The 20,483-nt window shown below is 35.4% G+C and overlaps 2 protein-coding genes and 1 non-coding gene across 5 annotated transcripts; 1 reads left to right on the top strand and 2 right to left on the bottom strand.

Moving 5' to 3' along the window:
• The first annotated feature begins 290 nt into the window (after positions 1–290).
• On the top strand, positions 291–3,886 carry LOC137745247 (uracil phosphoribosyltransferase). The gene is made up of 12 exons (XM_068485164.2): positions 291–479; positions 600–692; positions 927–1,005; positions 1,525–1,583; positions 1,693–1,770; positions 2,082–2,163; positions 2,470–2,518; positions 2,811–2,872; positions 3,066–3,133; positions 3,317–3,372; positions 3,453–3,500; positions 3,600–3,886. The coding sequence occupies exons 1-12, from the start codon at positions 306–308 to the stop codon at positions 3,649–3,651; spliced, it is 900 nt and encodes a 299-aa protein (XP_068341265.2). The 5' UTR covers positions 291–305; the 3' UTR covers positions 3,652–3,886.
• An 11,827-nt stretch (positions 3,887–15,713) lies between these two features.
• LOC137744947 (PRA1 family protein A1) lies at positions 15,714–18,310 on the bottom strand. Of its 3 annotated transcripts, none has more exons than XM_068484769.2 (8): positions 17,944–18,310; positions 17,687–17,727; positions 17,508–17,586; positions 16,831–16,917; positions 16,666–16,754; positions 16,454–16,525; positions 16,234–16,349; positions 15,714–16,026 (listed from the first exon to the last, which is right to left on the bottom strand). In XM_068484769.2, the coding sequence occupies exons 1-7, from the start codon at positions 18,099–18,101 to the stop codon at positions 16,246–16,248; spliced, it is 630 nt and encodes a 209-aa protein (XP_068340870.2). In that variant the 5' UTR covers positions 18,102–18,310; the 3' UTR covers positions 15,714–16,026; positions 16,234–16,245. The 3 variants fall into 3 exon arrangements, with proteins under 3 accessions (XP_068340870.2, XP_068340869.2, XP_068340871.2); XM_068484768.2 differs by having other exon boundaries at positions 15,714–16,080; positions 17,944–18,309; XM_068484770.2 differs by having other exon boundaries at positions 15,714–16,059; positions 17,944–18,309.
• Positions 18,311–18,392: 82 nt separating this feature from the next.
• Positions 18,393–18,466, bottom strand: TRNAV-CAC (transfer RNA valine (anticodon CAC)). The gene has a single exon. It is a non-coding gene; the product is annotated as a tRNA-Val (tRNA).
• Between the last annotated feature and the right edge of the window lie 2,017 nt (positions 18,467–20,483).

The following is a 20,483-nucleotide window of genomic DNA, read 5'->3' as shown; positions in this document are numbered from 1 at the left end:
CAAGAACGTCTTAATCTTTGCTATTTTCATGCAGGACAACGCACCGGACCCTTGAACAAGATAAAAAGCATGCCGTTATTATCTCCAAAACCAAACCCAAAAGCCCACGGACCTTATTTGGGCTACCTGATAAAAAAAGGGTTAGTATTCAAATTTCTCGTGTCCGAAACCGAATTGGAAAGTCCACGGGCAACAATTGGGCCGACGGATAAATCTCCACCCGAGGCCCGTGGGCCAAACGGCACGCGTTTCGTGGAGCCGAATTATCATCTTTCCATTTCGGTTTGGAGTTAAAGAGTCCCTCCATGTCTTCTGCACCAATCTATCCAATCCTAATGGCGTGCCGTATTAATTTCTGTCTCCGGTGTCCCTCCTCCGAAACGCCGCGTTTCGGTTCCACTTGTCGCCTCCAAAACCCTAGCTCCTCTCTCCTACTTAATGTCGCTCCCGCCTCTTCTTCTTCTTCGAATCCCAAAAAGGTAAAGGTCCTCGCTTTTTCCTTTTTAGCTACCAAAAACAAAAATGGGAATAAATCCGCCATTTTTTTTCCCTCTCTCTCGGTGTTTTAAGCATTCAACCGGGTTTTTTTGAACCGGCAGATCTCGTATTCCGGGACTCGGCGGCGCAGGTCCGTTGCGGTCAAGTCTCAAACGGCCACGGAGGAGAAAGTGGCTTCCGGGAACAGAATGCTTGTTAGTTCACTGTTCACTTTTCACCCTTATGCTCTTTTTGGTTCCTGATTTATTAAAATTCTATGCATTTTGATTTTTTAAAGTCGTTTTGTATGTTTGAAATTTGCTGCCAAATTTTGGGTGAAGTTTAAGAACTGGGAATATATAATGCTGTCAGAATTTGCGATTTGGTGTGTGAATAGCTGAATATTATGCTGAATTCAAAGGCTTGATTGGTTTTTTTTTTTTTCCCAGGTTTTCGTGCCACCGCACCAGTTGATCAAGCATTGGGTTTCGGTTTTGAGAAATGAGCAAACCCCTTGTCAGATTTTTCGTAAGTTTCAAATTTGTTTTTCTATTCTACGTAATGTGAATATTTGAGTGGATTTGAAGTAGCTTGATTGTTGGACTCTTTGTTACCCTCTAACACTCTGTTTGGATTATCGAGCTTGAAATTTAAGATTACCAAGGAAGTCAAAATGACGGAATTAGAAATGATGGCATTTTATATTTTAGAATTTATGAATTTTCTTGTTTGGTTAAATCTAAAAGAATAATTGAATTTGAATAGTAGAATATTTTATTTTTAAACTCTGACTCATAGAAATTTGGAAATGACATCTATTTACATGGAATTTAAACTTGGGAATTGGAGGTCTCGAATTCCAAGTTTTTTCTTTCCAAGCGGAAATTCTAAATTTCTATGTTTATGAATCCAAACAAGGAAATTGGTGCATGTCAATTTATAAATTTCAACTTTTGTCAAAATTCCTAATTCATTTCTCTCATCCACACATAGTGTAAGTGTTTGATTTTTATTTGCTTACGAGGCATTGACATTAGTATGCTTTAGGAAATGCCATGGCTGAGTTGGGGAGGCTTCTTATGTATGAAGCTTCAAGAGATTGGCTGGTTAGTTTTTCATAATTTACACTCACACATCCACAACCGCAATGATTTTGAGGATTACATTCTGTTTTCATTAGATGAAGCAATTTTGCTTTGTTTCTTTAAATTTCAGCCTACGGTAACAGGAGAGATTCAGTCACCAATGGGTGTCGCATCAGTTGAATTTGTAGATCCAAGGGAGCCTATTTCGGTTAGTTTTAGTATTAATTTTGTGCATTTTTCATGTAAATATGTTGCTCCCTGTATAGCTGAATTGCGATAGCATATTATATAGAATTGCTCCATTTTCATTTGGTGGTTGAACATCCGGTTCACTTGTTCAGGATGTATCGAATCGGCAATAATTTATGTCCCTTTTGAATTTTCATATTTTGGTAGTTGATTATGGTTTTCTATTAATGTTTAGATTGTTTCTGTGGTGGTCTTATCATGGTACTCTCACTAAGCAGATCAGTGCAAGTGATTATTATTTTATTTGATGTTTTTCTTTTCGTATTGCAGGTTGTTCCAATTTTGAGAGCTGGTCTAGCTCTTGTAGAACATGCATCGTCAATCTTGCCAGCCACAAAGACGTACCATCTTGGTAAGAAAGGTTCATGCATTGTTCACTATACAGTTGAAGTAAACAAAAATGTTTGGCGTGTATTGAAATCTTGTTATTATAAGTTTATAGCCATGAATGACTGCAATATCTTCTGGTCATAAAGTACAAGTGAAATTTTTGTTATCATTTGGTGCTATGATGTAAACACTCAATTTTGTTTGGTTTTTGTTTAATTAATTTTTTTGAAGTTCATGAAACTTATCTTGTATAATCTGTTTGATAAATTTTGTCAAACTGAGCATGTTTTGAACTCATCTATGTATATTTATTGTTTTACGAATCTAGGGTTAAGCAGGGATGAGGAGACACTTCTACCAACAGTATATCTGAACAAGTAAGCGTTCCTTGCCTAAACTTGTTTTCCTGTTCGTGTTCTTACCTCTTGCTTTCGGTGCTGGTGGGAGTTAATTTCCAAACTTCTATGTTATTAGTTGCAGCAACTTAATAGTAGATTTTCAAGTGCTTTGATAGAGTATGAACAAATGAGATGCACCCAACTCATTGTGAATTTCGTAGTCCATACCTAATCTTAGGGCTGGAAAGTTCAACATAAGGTGGTTACGTTTATGAATACCCTATCTATATGATAGTTTTGGGAGTGACCCTTCATGTGATCTTCTTCGTAGGTTACCTGACAATTTTCCGGAAGGCTCTCGAGTATTTTTGGTTGACCCAATGCTAGCAACAGGTATTATTAGTATACTTGTGACAGTATCTGAATTTTCATTTTTGAGTATTTAGGATTAGTGAACCCTCTTCAAGTGTCCATATGCGGTATTTTTTCTTTCCATCATGAGCACAACTAGTAAATTTTATCAACGAATAAGCTTAGCCCCAGTTCTATGGTATTTCTCAATTTATTTCTTTTTCTTCAATTTCAGGTGGCACAATAGTAGCTGCTTTGGATCTTTTAAAGGAACGCGGGCTTGACAACAAGCAGATCAAAGTGGTAAATACCATAGATGCACTTCTGTGTTTGAAACTTTGTCCCTAAATTTACATAACTATAGGTATCTTAATATGTAAACATATTTGTCAACTGTTATCGCCTCCAGTGAGATAAGCTGGTTAATTTCATCTGATTTCATTGTTTCATACATCTCTAAGCCTAAGATAATCTGTCATGTCATAGATATCTGCTGTAGCTGCGCCCCCAGCACTTCAAAAGCTGAGCGAGAAGTTTCCAGGGTAATGATAATATCAATCAATAATTACAGTTTGGAACGAAACTTAGCATTCCTTAACTCTGCTTTCGTTTATTTTTACAGGCTTCATGTATACACTGGAATTATTGATCCTACCGTAAATGAAAAAGGGTAAGTACGTCGCGCTCCCATTGATGTTGTAATGCTGCTAAAGTGATGAATGTTGCAAACTGGTTTTACATATTTTACCTACGCTCGTGCTGATTTCAGGTTTATAATCCCTGGACTGGGTGATGCTGGAGACCGCAGCTTCGGTACATAAAGTCAAATACTCAAGTGTGCGGGGATCTGTTTTTAGTTTGTACTCGTGCAATTTTGGAATGTTGAGCTTATTGATAGCAATGGTTTTTGAGATTTGTTTTTCGTCAACGGTTTATACGGTTGATTCATTTGCAAGATTTGGTATTGAGAAAATGTGACCAGAATTGATTTTGTATAAAACAATTTACGTTATTGTTTTTAAAGAAAATTAAAATTCGGTACGATTATTTTCCGTATTTTTAGACTGATTAAAGTGCTTTTATCAATAGCCGGTTTAGCATTTTATGTTAATTCAAATTACATGTCATTATTGTATTTTCTGTTAATTATTAATTTTTGAATTTATCCTTTTAGTTGTTTGATGAGTTTTTTTCCCCTATTTAGTGGGGATATTAGTTATTAACTCAATCAGAGCGGTGATTACAAAATTGCAACGAACCAAACCGTGAGTATTATTTACCAGGTTTCCATCTTAATTTCTAGTACCGTATATTATTTATCATTTCTAGTACTGCATATGACTTATTATTATTAATATTATTATTATTATTATTATACTTTTCTGTTTGTAGTTGATATACTGTGACTTGATATAATCAAAATAGAGGAGGAAAACGCGGTTATGAATAATCAAAACTGTAAAAGTTTGCCAAGACGGCTTTCCCTACATGAATTCATATTATTATAAGGAAAGGTATTATATTTAGACATACAAAATTGACACAGTACCCTATCAGTGATGGAGTTTAACATATAAAAGTAGAATTAATTTTATTTGTGTGTCGATGTAGCATTATTAATTTGTGAGAGTATTGCTATACGTTAAAATATGACTTTTTGTTAATAAGAAACAAAAAATTACAAAAGAAGTCTCTAAAACAACCAAAAGCAAAACAATCCCATAGCCAAGAGCTTTCAAATCCGATTATTAGCAGAATTCTAACCAACAACATCTACAACATTTGCCACAAACTTTGCCTGCTTATAAACATGGCGAAAGAAAATGTCCACCAACTGGCAGAGTCATCCTCTCAATAGAATATTTGAATAATGAAACTTATACAGAAGAATATAGCAAATCTCTGAATAGAGTATTTGAATAATGAAACTTATACAAAAGAATACTGCAAATCGGAACTCCGAAAATGCTAGAAAGATCATGTTTTTTAGACTATATTTTCTAAACCACATGATGTAACGTTTGATGGTTGAATTCTTTATTTAATGATTTAAAGAAGAAGTTCAACTATCAGCCATAACATAATGTGGTCTACAAAATATGGTTTGAGTATATGGTTTCTCTAGCATCACCTTTACAAATCTGAATCAGACCTAGCATCAAACTAACTGCTAAAAGCAAGACAACAAGTTAGGGCACCATATGGTGTGAAATGAATTTGTTTTCAACATGCACTGCTACCAATTCCTCCTCCTGCTCCTCCTCCGCCACCAAAATCAGCTCCACCGCCATGGGCTCCACCGCCAAAGTCTGCTCCGCCATGGAAGCCTGCTCCTGCAGCATGATTATGACGATGGTGATTAAGATTACCACCAGAAGTTCCTCCACCACCAAAGCCTACCGAGTTACGTCCTCTACAAAAAAAACCTAACGCAGTAACTACAGCCATTCCAACGAACACAACAATCAGGAAGATTTTCCAAGGCTCCATATTTATCTACTATTGTCTGCTTGATGCTCCCAACATTCTCCCCTTTTATAGACAAACATTTACTAAAACGTTTGCTTAATGATTCAAGGTTGAATTTTATTAAATTAGTTTCAAATTAACATGTGTTAGTTTGAATAATATAACCATTGACTAGTGGTCAAATGGACAAGTCAAACGCGCGCGGTTACGCAAACCATAACCAGAAGAGCACGTATCTAATGATTTTGGCTCCATTTGGTAGTTTTTTGTAGGGGGTCTTCGTAACATGACAAGTATCCGTGTGCGGGTCAAATACTATATTATATATGGAGATGGATTGTCTGCGCTCCCATTTCCATACACTTTCATACCCTCCTGTGATGTATGGTCACGGTTAAGCTACGTCAACATTTTATATTAATTTTTTATACAAATAATAAAACAAAAAGTAATAGGAATATAAAATGTTGATGTGGCTTAACCGTGACCACACAAATAAGAGAGCATGAGAAAAGTATGGAAATGCAAGGGAGACAATCCACCTCCATTATATATATGATTTGTCGATCGTACGAGGAGTTTTGCCATGTTGGTGTAGATATGTAGATGGGATTACGTGTGCAAGTATTATTGTTACTTTCGAGTCTTTGACAGCTATACATATAACGATTAATGTTCCAAATATGTAATTGGCACTCCATGATTTGGGTTATGCTTACGTAACAATTACTTATGCAAGTCCATTTAGCAATTTTCACGCAACCTTTGGATGAACGGACTCCAAATCCAGAATATTAATAAGGCGTAATGGTTTTTTTTTTTTTTATTTGGTTACAAAGGGACCTAAAGCCCAAGCAAAATCACTAAACAAAAAAACATCATGCTCATGGGGCTTGCACAAACAACCCGGGTCCTAGCAACCCCGAAAATATCATCTAGGAGTAAATCAACAATTGAAGCAGGAGGGTCATCTAACATAATAGATAATACAATCTAGGTCGAAATAAAAACTTAGTTTTGCCAAGCCATCAACCATCATATTCCTTTCTCTATAAACATGACTAAGATCACATTGCTCAAATTTGAGCAATCAAGTGATGACAGCCATATTAACAAAGAAGCCAAGGAGTGCAAATCTTTTGAAGAGTGATACTGAAGCAGCAGAGTCAAATTCAACAAGTATCTTCGTAACACCCTTATCTAAAGCCATTTTCAGACCATCGAACGGTTAGTTTACTCAAAAACTTATACCCAAAACTTAGTAAGATATTAAAAGAAGCAGAAGAAAAAAAAAATGAATTTCGAATGTATTGCATGTGGTTCTTTGAAGTACATTCTGCATTTGGTTAGCTTTTGTAAGAAAATTGACCGTGTCATCAAATCCAGAATTTAAAGCCCCAATACATATTCACAAACTCTTTTTAGTACGACAATGATATATAATTATTTGGGTATAAACAATTCCCATTGGGTAATGGTAATTAGTTGAAACTGCGATGAAGTACATATTTTCATCGAGACACACTTCGCTAATTACATTTTCATTCCTTGAGACGAATTTATTAATCACCTTGTATTTTAATTCCATCTAAGTGAATATGTTGAATGGTGTCGTAAGGGGGAAGACAATTCATTGGTGCTAGCGGTGTCCTAAAAAATTCGCCAGGGGCATGGATTTTTTATTTTTGTGCTAATCTTGGTCGAGGTGAGATTCTCTGTGTTGAAGTTTGGAGTGTTTTTTTATTGAGCTGCAATTTGCATGAAATAATGGAATTAAGAAGATTATGGTGAAATCGAATTCTGCACTTGCAGTACAATTGGTTTCAAATGCAAAAGTGGATAATTACCCTCTGGGAAGTTTGGTACTAAATTATAGTACCCTTATGCACCAAAGTTGGTCTTATAAAATTCCTCATCTTTACACTGAAATTTTTTTTGTTACTGATGGTTTAGCTTGTTTAGATTTATCATGCAATTTGGGTCAAGTCTTTTTGAGCAAGCTCATCCTTCTGATCATCTGGTACTAATTGTAAATATAATTAGGGCCTCCTGTTCTCGTGATTTAAATGGAGCCCATATGGTAACACCTCAAATGACTAGCATGCGGCTAGATGGATTTGATTTCTACTTTTCTTACATTAAGTCACATGGGAACCCCTCAATGTCTCCCCAGTTCCAATCCCTATGACCATTGATTGACAGAGTATCTCATGTAATGTTAGAGAAACTAAATTTGTAGACTAAATCTTGTAAATTAAATGACATAAAAGTTGATGATTAGATTTTTGATTGACGTGCTTATTTTTTTGTTAATGATACATCATTTAGTTTGTAAATTTAATCTACAAATTTAATTTATCTAACATTACTCTCTTAATTAATAGTTGACGAGGGCAGTACGTTCCAATCATATGTCGATGAGAAGGCCCACCTAATTAGGCATAAGAAAATACTAATTAAATTTGCCTATTATATGGATAAATGGAGACAACCCAACATTATTACAATCGGAATCGAAATTACCAGATCAGATCCTAACAAAGTAATAGAATAAGAAAAGAAAAAAGAGCATCATGGGAAGTTTGAAGGCCGGATCCTTTTCCTAGGGATCCCGGAATCATGTCTGTTTATCATATATTATACGGTCAATTTTCATTAAATACTATTTATATTTGAATTTTAAATTTTAAATAATTTGTAACTGTACGATGTACGATGAATAGACATGATTGCAGTATCTCTAGAATCCTTAGGAAAAGGATCCGACGACATCCTTTTCCAAGTTTTAATAGCTGAAGAGAAGCGTCAATTAGTCAACAAATTACTTGGAAAATAACCAACTACAAGAGTACTAATATTTTATATCTGACTTCACTATATACATGAGATTTAGACACTTGAGTTTAACCCGCATCCTTGAGTTTGGTTTAAATTGGCAAGTTGCAAATATTTAGTTAACAAAATCTGGTTATGAGAAATGGTAAAATGAATAAAAATTATGAATTTGTGAGGCTGTTCCGAAGGGTCCTAACGAATTCGTGATTGGAATTAGAAGATCTCTTTTAATTGATTTGAGCCTTGTTAGTAGCAATTATGTTTTACTGTAGCACAAATGACATGATATATAGGGATGAACAGCTGGTCTTGTAGACTAAAACAGCTGGTCTTAACCATGGAAAAAGCTAAAAGGAGAGAACAGGGATGAAGAGAGGGGGCGGGGGGTTGAGGAATAGAATGACTAAATATTCAACAAACGGCCCCAGCATCGCAGCTAATGCAGGCGTTTCCGGAGCTTCCATTGGCATTTAGGCGAGGATTGGAACCGAGGCAGAAACAGATCAGACCTAACACTACTATGATACAGCATGCCGTCCCTATGCCTGCTGCCAAGTACAGAAAATGCTTCATGATATTGACTCTTCCCAATTCCGATATTAACCAGTGATCCTCCTCCTCCCTCCGCTCCTCTGCTTAAATAATTTTCGCCGTCGTGTAGTCTTAACAACTTTTCATGCATGCATGCTGTTTCTCTGTGTGTGTAATACTGTTACACCCCCCCCCCCCCCCCCCGACATCAAGAAAATTAATGCGTACGCATCAAAAAATTAATTTGTCGATCATTAAAGTGTTATATATCTACCTTCTAAACCTTTTAAATCTTTAGTTTTTACTTCTATTTTCTTGTTCTTTTTTTTACTCAAACAATTCAACATAACAATATCCACTAACGGAATAAAACATAATATTGCGTATACAAAATCAGCAGAATAGTATTGTGTATGCATGAACAAGATAGATATATATGAGAAAAAAAAAAAAGATATATATATATATATTTATGCAGTATGATGTAAAAAAATAGTATAACTACAACTAAAAAACTATCTAAAAATATCTTAATTAATTTGAAGTGCAACACCTAGTAGATTTATGATGGTATTTTTTCACGCCATACTGCTACGTATCTTTAATTTATTATTGGAAGGAATTAAAACGAGAAGACTAATGGAATCAAGGTATGATCTCGTTCTCGTGTGGAGGAATCAGCAGCGAATGAAATCTGGAGCAGGGGAATTAATTGTAGTGCTGCACGTGGGTTATGGGCCGGTCTGTAGATTGAAGCCTTAAAGCAACCAATGTCCCGTAATTCTCCTCATCTCTTATTTTAAGCCACGTGAAAACTATATATCTCAAGAAGATGTTAAATTTTAAAAGTAAAATTTACATTTAAAAGTTTATGGGGCAGTTTAATCTTTTTTTAAATTTTGTTCTCCATCCGATGTGTCAATTTCAAATTATTATTTATTACATTATTTATTTTTATACTTGTGATAAGTATTTTTAGAACAACCAATAATAATAAAAATGAAACTTATAAAGAAGAATACTGCAAATCGGAACTTATAAAGAAACTTATAAAGAAGAATACTGCAAATCGGAACTCGGAAAATACTAGGAAGATCATGTTTTTTAGACTATATTTTCTAAACCACGTGATGTGACGTTTGATGGTTGAATTATTTATTTAATGATTTAAAGAAGCAGTTCAACTATCAACCGTAAAATAATGTGGTCTACAATATATAGTTTGAGTAGATGGTTTCTCTAGCATCACCCTTACAAATCTGAATCAGACCTAGTATCAAACTAACTGCTAAAAGCAAGACAACAAACTAGGGCACCATATGGTGAGAAATGAATTTGCTTTCAACATGCACTGCTACCAAGTCCTCCTCCTGCTCCTCCTCCGCCACCACCAAAATCAGCTCCACCACCATGGGCTCCACCGCCAAAGTCTGCTCCGCCATGGAAACCTCCTCCTGCAGCATGATTATGACCATGGTGATGAAGATTACCACCAGAAGTTCCTCCACCACCAAAGCCTACCGAGGTACGTCCTCTACAAAAAAAACCTAACGCAGTAACTACAGCCATTCCAACGAACACAACAATCAGGAAGATTTTCCAAGGCTCCATATTTATCTACTATTGTCTGCTTGATGCTCCCAACATTCTCCCCTTTTATAGACAAACATTTACTAAAACGTTTGCTTAATGATTCAAGGTTGAATTTTATTAAATTAGTTTCAAATTAACATGTGTTAGTTTGAATAATATAACCATTGACTAGTGGTCGAATGGACAAGTCAAACGCGCGCGGTTACGCAAACCATAACCAGAAGAGCACGTATATAATGATTTTGGCTCCATTTGGTAGTTTTTTTGTAGGGGGTCTTCGTAACATGACAAGTATCCGTGTGCGGATCAAATACTATATTATATATAGAGGTGGATTGTCTGCCCTTCCATTTCCATATTTTTTTCATACCCTCCTGTGATGTATGGTCACGGTTAAACCACGTCAACATTTTATATTAATTTTTTATACAAATAATAAAACAAAAAGTAATAGGAATATAAAATGTTGATGTGGCTTAACCGTGACCACACAAATAAGAGAGCATGAGGAAAGTATGGAAATGAGAGGGAGACAATCCACCTCCATTATATATATGATTTGTCGATCGTACGAGGAGTTTTGCCATGTTGGTGTAGATATGTAGATGGGATTACGTGTGCAAGTATTATTGTTACTTTCGAGTCTTTGACAGCTATACATATAACGATTAATGTTCCAAATATGTAATTGGCACTCCATGATTTGGGTTATGCTTACGTAACAATTACTTATGCAAGTCCATTTAGCAATTTTCACGCAACCTTTGGATGAACGGACTCCAAATCCAGAATATTAATAAGGCGTAATGGTTTTTTTTTTTTTTTATTTGGTTACAAAGGGACCTAAAGCCCAAGCAAAATCACTAAACAAAAAAACATCATGCTCATGGGGCTTGCACAAACAACCCGGGTCCTAGCAACCCCGAAAATATCATCTAGGAGTAAATCAACAATTGAAGCAGGAGGGTCATCTAACATAATAGATAATACAATCTAGGTCGAAATAAAAACTTAGTTTTGCCAAGCCATCAACCATCATATTCCTTTCTCTATAAACATGACTAAGATCACATTGCTCAAATTTGAGCAATCAAGTGATGACAGCCATATTAACAAAGAAGCCAAGGAGTGCAAATCATTTGAAGAGTGACACTGAAACAGCAGAGTCAAATTCAACAAGTATCTTCATAACACCCTTATCTAAAGCCATTTTCAGACCATTGAATGGTTTGTTTACTCAAAAACTTTATACCCAAAACTTAGTAAGATATTAAAAGAAGCAGAAGAAAAAAAAATGAATTTCGAATGTATTGCATGTGGTTCTTTGAAGTACATTCTGCATTTGGTTAGCTTTTGTAAGAAAATTGACCGTGTCATCAAATCCAGAATTTAAAGCCCCAATACATATTCACTAACTCTTTTTAGTACGACAATGATATATAATTATTTGGGTATAAACAACTCCCATTGGGTAATGGTAATTAGTTGAAACTGCGATGAAGTACATATTTTCATCGAGACACACTTAGCTAATTACATTTTCATTCCTTGAGACGTATTTATTAATCACCTTGTATTTTAATTCCATCTAAGTGAATATGTTGAATGGTGTCGTAAGGGGGGAAGACAATTCATTGGTGCTAGCGGTGTCCTCAAAAATTCGTCAGGGGCATGGATTTTTTATTTTTGTGCTAATCTTGGTCGAGGTGAGATTCTCTGTGTTGAAGTTTGGAGTGTTTTTTTATTGAGCTGCAATTTGCATGAAATAATGGAATTAAGAAGTTTATGGTGAAATCGAATTCTGCACTTGCTATACAATTGATTTCAAATGCAAAAGTGGATAATTACCCTTTGGGAAGTTTGGTACTAAATTATAGTACCCTTATGCACCAAAGTTGGTCTTGTAAAATTCCCCATCTTTACACTGAAATTTTTTTTGTCACTAATGGTTTAGCTTGTTTAGATTTATCATGCAATTTGGGTCAAGTCTTTTTGAGCAAGCTTATCCTTCTGATTATCTGGTACTAATTGTAAATATAATTAGGGTCTCCTGTTCTCGTGATTTAAATGGAGCCCATATGGTAACACCTCAAATGACTAGCATGCAGCTAGATGGATTTGATTTCTACTTTTCTTACATTAAGTCACATGGGAACCCCTCAATGTCTCCCAGTTCCAATCCCTATGACCATTGATTGACAGAGTATCTCATGTAATGTTAGAGAAACCAAACTTGTAGACTAAATCTTGTAAATTAAATGATATAAAAGTTGATGATTAAATTTTTGATTGACGTGCTTATTTTTTTGTTAATAATACATTATTTAGTTTGTAAATTTAATCTACAAATTTAATTTATCTAACATTACTCTCTTAATTAATAGTTGACGAGGGCAGTACGTTCCAATCATATGTTGATGAGAAGGCCCACCTAATTAGGCATAAGAAAATACTAATTAAATTTGCCTATTATATGGATAAATGGAGACAACCCAACATTATTACAATCGGAATTGAAATTACCAGATCAGATCCTGACAAAGTAATAGAATAAGAAAAGAAAAAAGAGCATCATGGGAAGTTTAAAGGTCGGATCCTTTTCCTAGGGATCACGCAATCATGTCTGTTTATCATATATTATGTGGTCAGTTTTCGTTAAATACTATTTATATTTGAATTTTAAATTTTAAATGATTTGTAACTGTACGATGTACGATGAATAAAAACAATTGTGGGATCTCTAGAATCCTTAGGAAAAGGATCTGACGATCATCCTTTTCCAAGTTTTAATAGCTGAAGAGAAGCGTCAATTAGTCAACAAATTACTTGGAAAATAACCAGCTACAAGAGTACTAATATTTTATATCTGACTTCACAATATACATGAGATTTAGACACTTGAGTTTAACCTGCATTCTTGAGTCTGGTTTAAATTGGCGAGCTGCAAATATGTAGTTAACAAAATCTGATTATGAGAAATGGTAAAATGAATAAAAATTATGAATTTGTGAGGCTGTTCCGAAGGGGCCTAACGAATTCGTAATTGGAATTAGAAGATCTCTTTTAATTGATTTGAGCCTTGTTAGTAGCAATTATGTTTTACTGTAGCACAATTGACATGATATATAGGGCTCTCATAACAACCATGTATTTAATGTACAGACCTTCGTATTTTAGAGCAAGAAATGAGGGGAAAACAGTCAAATCTTAGAGACTCTCGAAAACCCTAATTCACTTCTTTCTACACTAAAACAGCTGGTCTTAACCATGGAAAAGCTAAAAGGAGAGAACAGGGATGAAGAGAGGGGGCGGGGGGTTGAGGAAGAGAATGTCTAAATATTCAACAAACGGCCCCAGCATCGCAGCTAATGCAGGCGTTTCCGGAGCTTCCATTGGCATTTAGGCGAGGATTGGAACCGAGGCAGAAACATATCAGACCTAACACTACTATGATACAGCATGCCGTCCCTATACCTGCTGCCAAGTACAGAAAATGCTTCATGATATTGACTCTTCCCAATTCCGATATTAACCAGCGATCCTCCTCCTCCCTCCTCCCTCCGCTCCTCTGCTTAAATAATTTTCACCGTCGTGTAGTCTTAACAACTTTTCATGCATGCATGCTGTTTCTGTGTGTGTGTGTAATACGGTTAGACCCCCCGACATCAAGAAAATTAATGCGTACGCATCAAAAAATTAATTTGTCGATCATTAAAGTGTTATTTATCTACCTTCTAAACCTTTTAAATCTTTAGTTTTTACTTCTATTTTCTTGTTCTTTATTTTACTCAAACAATTCAACATAACAATATCCACTAACATAATACAACATAATATTGCGTATACAAAATCAGCAGAATAATTTTGTGTATGCATGAACAAGATAGATATATATGAGAAAAAAAAGAAGAAGATATATACATATATATATTTATGCAGTATGATGTAAAAAAATAGTGTAACTACAACTAAAAAACTATCTAAAAATACGACAAAATTCTATAAAAATTTATACAATCACAATCTTAATTAATTTGAAAGATTTAAGATGGTATTTTTTCACGCCATACTGCTACGTATCTTTAATTTATTATTGGAAGGAATTAAAACGAGAAGACTAATGGAATCAAGGTATGATCTCGTTCTCGTGTGGAGGAGTCAGCAGCGAATGAAATCTGGAGCAGGGGAATTAATTGTAGTGCTGCACGTGGGCTATGGGCCGGTCTGTAGATTGAAGCCTTAAAGCAACCAATGTCCCGTAATTCTCCGCATCTCTTATTTTAAGCTACGAAAAAACTATATCTCAAGAAGATGTTAAATTTTAAACGTAAAATTTACATTTAAAAGTTTTTGTGGCAGTTTAATCTTTTTTAAAATTTTGTTCTCCATTCGATGTGTCAAATTCAAATTATTATTTATTACATTATTTATTTTTATACTTGTGATAAGTATTTTTAGAACAATCAATAATAATAAAAATGATTAAAAATTAATTAATTATCAATTACTACAAATAGATTTGAAGTTGTTGTCAAAATGATGTCAATCCATGTCATGTTACATAGAAATTGGTATTTCGGTTGAAAACAATGAAGGCGTCATTTTTTACTGTTATTGCTTGTGGACTTTTGGACTTCTCCTCTGAAAATGCTCTAATAGGGTTTTTTTTTTTTTTTTTTTTTTTTTTTTTTTTTTTGTGAAAAAAAAAATCAATAAAAAGTTAAAAGGATAGAATTAAATACAAAAATTTATCAGCAAAACTGTTTACTTTGCTACTCAATAATATGAAAAATTTGGCCCAAAGGCGACAAATTTAAGTTAAATTGTACAGTGAATCAGTCATAACAACTTAAGCACGTGAGCAAATAACATTTTTTGCTACTTTTATTAAAAAAAAAATGGATTTGTTGCTTTTGCGTGCTATACGAACCCCACTCTCAAATACTATTGAAGCTTTTTTAAATATTACACTACTTTCCGGATGATAATAAAACATCTGTAAAAGTTTTCTTTCCTTTCCCTTCTCTTTTTTCTTTCTTTTTTCCCAGCTAAATTCATTGGCTGGCATTTTAATATTCCTTTGTATAAAGTAGGCGGTGTTAGGTTAGATTAACAAACCAGTTTAGCTGTTCTAATCAAATTAATCTCATTTTTCCATGATTAATTATCAGGAAACCCAGTTGACCACTCAATAGCAAAGGATGTATCTTGTTTTAAAAACAAATCCAGAAACCTGTCTCTAGGTTTGCAGCCGGTCATTAAAATTGTTTTACAATCGAACCATGAATCCATGGTTACGATTCTTTCTATATCTCTCTCGTCACATGATTAGACTAATCAAACGTAAACTCTAATCTCATCAAGCAACGGAAACCTACTAACAGAACTAATTCCAACATACAATATCCTTTATGGGCATATTTTCAAAAGCACTAGATCATATAACTCATGCAACTAAACTAAATCACTGCATTCTATTAAAAGCAACAGAGTTTATGGCAAGTAGAGAGGGCACAAAGAACGCACGCTCATATGTTCTATGAATGTTAGCAACGACTGCACAAAGTAAGGCCCTCTTCAATGTTTCTTACACAAACGGACAGCAAAATGAAGCAATTTTCTTTACATTAACAAAGTTCATCAGAATTTACATCCTGCTGGTGATTTGCAAGGGTAAGAGGCAGCTTTTACCCGAGTCCCGAGAACTCCAGTTTAACCAATGTTATTTGAAAGCAGCCACAGCGAAGCTCAAGTTTAGAATCACATATCTTGTATGAAATTCACAATCAACAGCACAATGTCTAAATAGAAACAATAAAAGGCTGTTGAAGAAGAAACATGTAAAACAAAACTGTATCAATTCATTCGTACCCACTGAATGTGAACTAGAAACGTACATGATTAACAGCGAGTACAAAACAAAACGAACCCGCACAAAAAATAGACAAATAAGAATCAAAGCAGGATTCACTCACATCTTAGGAAGGCTACAGCTCACTATAGTTGCGCCAAACTGCGCGAAATTCCTCATGGTAAGTGTTCAGGCGTGCTTTCAAATTTGGTGTTCTGAAGCTTGCATGCAACAAAGTGGCTGCAAGACAGATGGAGAAAGAGACAGAGGAACAGAGAGTAAATCAATTACAAAGCATACAGCATGTGAGTTAAAAGAATATGGATTATAGGAAAGGAACATACCAAGAAGTCCAAAAGCGAGTGCCCACAACACAGTTAAGAGACCACAGGTGACAAACCATAGAATGAAACTCACTACACATAGGAAATGAATGGTTAGTAAGTAATGAAATAATTGCTTGTTGATATAAATAAACACCAAAACAAATATTGAAGTCACAAACTAGCTTGCTTTGACTACTCCAGAACAAAAATAGGGAAGAGGATTTACGTACCAGAAGAGAATATCATGACAAACACCCATCGAGGCCGACCACATATGAATATTGCTCTTTTAGCTGATGGACGTCCACGAATTACAGGCCTGGAAATAATTAAACAGTCTATGAAACAACTGCACACGGTTCATAGTAGGCCAAATGATAAGCAACAAAACTTACGTAAGAGGAGGTCTCATTTTAGCAGCTAAATGTGGAGAGAATTGTCTCACGGTTCTTGAAACTTTCTCACTAAAGGTACCTGCAAAGCTGTAAAAAATGGTACTTACAATAATGCCTTAAATAAATAACAGATAGTAACCCATAAGTAAATAAGGGATCATACAGCTTATGCAAGACGCTTGTTGGAAGATCAGGGATTTCAGGATGACCCTTAACTGTTGACTCAACTGTTGAGAAGTGATGATATATCATCGAAATACAAATTCGTTTACTATGAAAACAATGACTATAGACGACACTATGTTTGGTATCTAGGATTAGATTGGATTGGAATGGATAACCCACTATATCCCAGACACCAAACGAGACCTAAATGGTTTAAGTAGACTCATCTAAGGGCACAAATATATAGAAACTGAACTTTAAATACTCTATTTCACCTTTCACAACTCCAAAATTAATTGGCGATACTAAGTTATTCTGCAAATAACTGTAAAACTATAACATGCTAAAACAAACGCCGAGGTATAAACCACAACAAGGACAGTGCAGTGATTTGCAAATAAAAAAACTGATAAGAAGATTTGACAAGGAATGCTAAATTAATGCACTGAGCCGGATAGCCGATTAATCCAAAAAGTAATCACTAGTATGTGAGCAAGATTAGAGTGTATTACCTGTCATTAAGAAATGCAATGCTGAGCGCAGTAAGAACAGCCGCAATAAGAGCGAGTGGCCTCCGGAGAAAAGCCAAGCCTGCAGTTGAAATTTGAGATTTTAACACACATTTACACGCACAGATAAGGCATAAGATTGGCAATTAGAGAAAGTGATTTAGGCTGCCTTGTTTGCTCACCAAGGACTAACACGATCAAAAGGAAGTAATTGGTCCTGTAACTGCACAAAATTCAAAAAACCGGAAATTAAAAAAAAAAACGATTAATCATAACTAAATGAATAATTCAAACATCTAATCGCAAAAACATCAAAATTTGAGCTGAATTTAGTACAAGAAAATTAAGTCTTACATTCGTATTACAACAGCCAAATCAAATAAGGTGAATTAGGAGGGAGAGAGGGAGAGAGAGAGAGAGAGAGGGGGAGGGATCGTACTAGTAAAGATTGCATTTGAGGCGGCTATTCCATTTGGAGGAGGATCTGGGGATGGTGAACCTGGAGAAGAATTCGGAGAGAGGGCGCGGCGGAGAAGACCAGTCGACTTCGCGGAGGGCGTCGATCACATCCTCCGCCGTGACGTTGCCCCAATCCATTTCTGTGGCGGCGCTTCGAAACCCTAGCTAAGACTGAGCCGAACGGAGAAGAAGGTGAGGACTGAGGAAGAAGGAGACCGCGATGTTGAAACGGTGGTTGGGTGACGGAAAAAGAAACAGAATCGTCGGGAAAGAAGGGATCGGAGGGAGTTGGGTGGTGGTGGGTTTTTTGATATGGAAATTTGAGGAATTGGGGGAAATGAATTATACGCTGGGGAAGGAGACTGGACCAAGTTAACGACTCGGGATACTGGCGAGTAGGCCGCCACCCGCGAAAATTAAAAAAATAAATGTCTGAGCCCGGGTTCGAACCGGGGACCTCTAGTGTGTGAGACTAGCGTGATAACCGACTACACCACCCAGACGCTATAGCTATGAGTTGTTGCTATTTTGTGATTAACCATGAGGGTTTCGAAGTGATTCGCACCAAGCATATGCACGGTGTCACAATAGCCAGTAGGGGCAGTTCGGAATTTGCCATGCTTTTTTAAAAACTGTTTTTTTTTTTTTAATGTTTTAAGAATAATTAGTTGTAAAATAAAGCAGTTGAGCGTTTGATAAACTATATTTTAAAAGTGTTGTGAGTATGAAAAGTTATGTAAAACCATTTCGTAAATTTTAATGTAAAATAATATAATTGTATATAATGAAAAAAATGGACATGGTAGTGGGGTGGTGGTGATGCAACAATGGTGAGGGTAGTGGTGGTGTGGCAACAGTGGTGATGGTAGTGACAAAGGATGGAGGCATGGTGGTGGTGCCAATAATGGGTTATGGTGGTTGGGATGTAGAGGTAACAATGATGGTAGATGTTAGTGGCACTTGTGTTTGTGGTGGCAGTGGTAGCGACTATGGTTATGGTGGTGATGGCAGTAGTGGTGGCATTGACAACGACAGTGGTGGTGATGGTTGTGATGGTAGTAGTGTAGTTATGGTGGTGGTAATGACAGTAGTTGGGTAAGGTTAGTGTTTGAAGTAATGTGTGGTGGTGGCGGTCACTTTGTTCCCAAGAGATAAAGTGAGCAACAAAGGTTAAACAATGTCAATTTTGAAAAACTAATCAAGGCATTGCAAGAATCGAAAATATTCATTAAAGACTAAAATTCGCTTTTTATTAAACTAGTTTTTAAAGATAATCTACATGCTGCCTTTAAAAGTTGTTGTTTAGATGTCATTGTTATAAGATAAGCAAGATATTTTATTTTTACTAAACACTTTTTAATTGCTTAAGTTTAAAGTAAAGCTGTTTTTTTTTTTTTTGGCAAAAAAAAAAAAAAAAAAAAAAACATGGCCTAAAATGTTGAAGTGATTTTATAAGCATCTTTCTCATGTGTTTTGCTTTGTAAGTGATTATGTGACTCGTAATGCAGTTCTTACTTCTCAATGTATTCTCAATTTCTCAAGATGTCAGAAAATCGACCATCAAATAAAAGCAAAACCTTACTTGAGGAGAGAGACAAAACTCATTAAAAAACAAAACTTTTATGTTTTGTTACTTTGCAGAGTTATGAATTTTTTTATACAAGAGTTATGATATTATTTCCCAACGGTGCATTACGTCATCTACCTATTTATTTTTGCATTATTTACATAGTGACAAATGTCAAAACAACAACTATCATTCTAAATTGAGACCGACCAATTCGTCTTATACTCACATGAAAATACTCAATGGTGTGTGAACTTACGGTTCTTGAAAAATACGAATTTATATATTATATTTGTTCTGTGGCGTTGGAGCAATTTGCATAAAAATTCATCAAATAAGGCTATAACATTTTTATTTTATTTTATTTTTTACATATATATGGAGGCCCTTGTGTGATATCCCACATTGTCCAGGGAAGTGATTCTGATATGTATATTCTCATCTCTACCTAGCACGAGGCCTTTTGGGAGCTCATTGGTTTCGGGTTCCGTTGGAACTCCGAAGTTAAGCGAGTAGCGCGTGACAGCACTCCCATGATGGGTGACCCATTGGGAAGTTCTCGTGTGAGTTCTCAGAAACAAAACTGTGAGGGTGTGGTCGGGACTCAAAATGGACAATATCGTGTTACGATGAAGTCGGATATGGAAAGTAATCCCGCCCGAGTAGCGATGTGACACCTTGTGTGATGTTGGCTTCCATGTTATATTCAAGAAAACAATTACTTCCGTATGCGCATATTTCTCCTTATGTTACGTGAGAGAAGAACATTTAATAAAAAAAAAAGATATGGTATGAAATTTCTCTTCAAAACTGCTATTGTAGAGCGAAAAAATCTTATTATGATTAATTTAACAAATGAACTCACCATCACATAATTGGTTAACAATATGTGGTCCCTTTTATTATTACCTTTTTCTTCAATTCCATTCACGATTATTTCGTTTTTAATTAGA

Source organism: Pyrus communis, chromosome 12 (assembly GCF_041283825.1).
Source record: "Pyrus communis isolate YQ-2024b chromosome 12, ASM4128382v1, whole genome shotgun sequence".
Lineage (NCBI taxonomy): Eukaryota > Viridiplantae > Streptophyta > Magnoliopsida > Rosales > Rosaceae > Pyrus > Pyrus communis.
The sequence above is the reverse complement of the archived record's forward strand: the minus strand, read 5'-3'. Positions and strand labels throughout refer to the sequence as shown.

What these genes read in the sequence shown, in the direction of transcription:
- LOC137745247 (XM_068485164.2), top strand. Translation starts at nt 306, where the DNA reads ATGTCTTCTGCACCAATCTATCCAATCCTAATGGCGTGCCGTATTAAT. An exon ending in CTTCCGGGAACAGAATGCTT is followed by an intron (nt 693 to 926) that starts GTTAGTTCACTG and finishes TTTTTTTCCCAG; the next exon opens with GTTTTCGTGCCACCGCACCA. An exon ending in CTGAGCGAGAAGTTTCCAGG is followed by an intron (nt 3,373 to 3,452) that starts GTAATGATAATA and finishes TTATTTTTACAG; the next exon opens with GCTTCATGTATACACTGGAA.
- LOC137744947 (XM_068484769.2), bottom strand. Translation starts at nt 18,101, where the DNA reads ATGGATTGGGGCAACGTCACGGCGGAGGATGTGATCGACGCCCTCCGC. An exon ending in ATTGCATTTCTTAATGACAG is followed by an intron (nt 16,918 to 17,507) that starts GTAATACACTCT and finishes CATTTTTTACAG; the next exon opens with CTTTGCAGGTACCTTTAGTG. An exon ending in ACTCGCTTTTGGACTTCTTG is followed by an intron (nt 16,350 to 16,453) that starts GTATGTTCCTTT and finishes TCTGTCTTGCAG; the next exon opens with CCACTTTGTTGCATGCAAGC.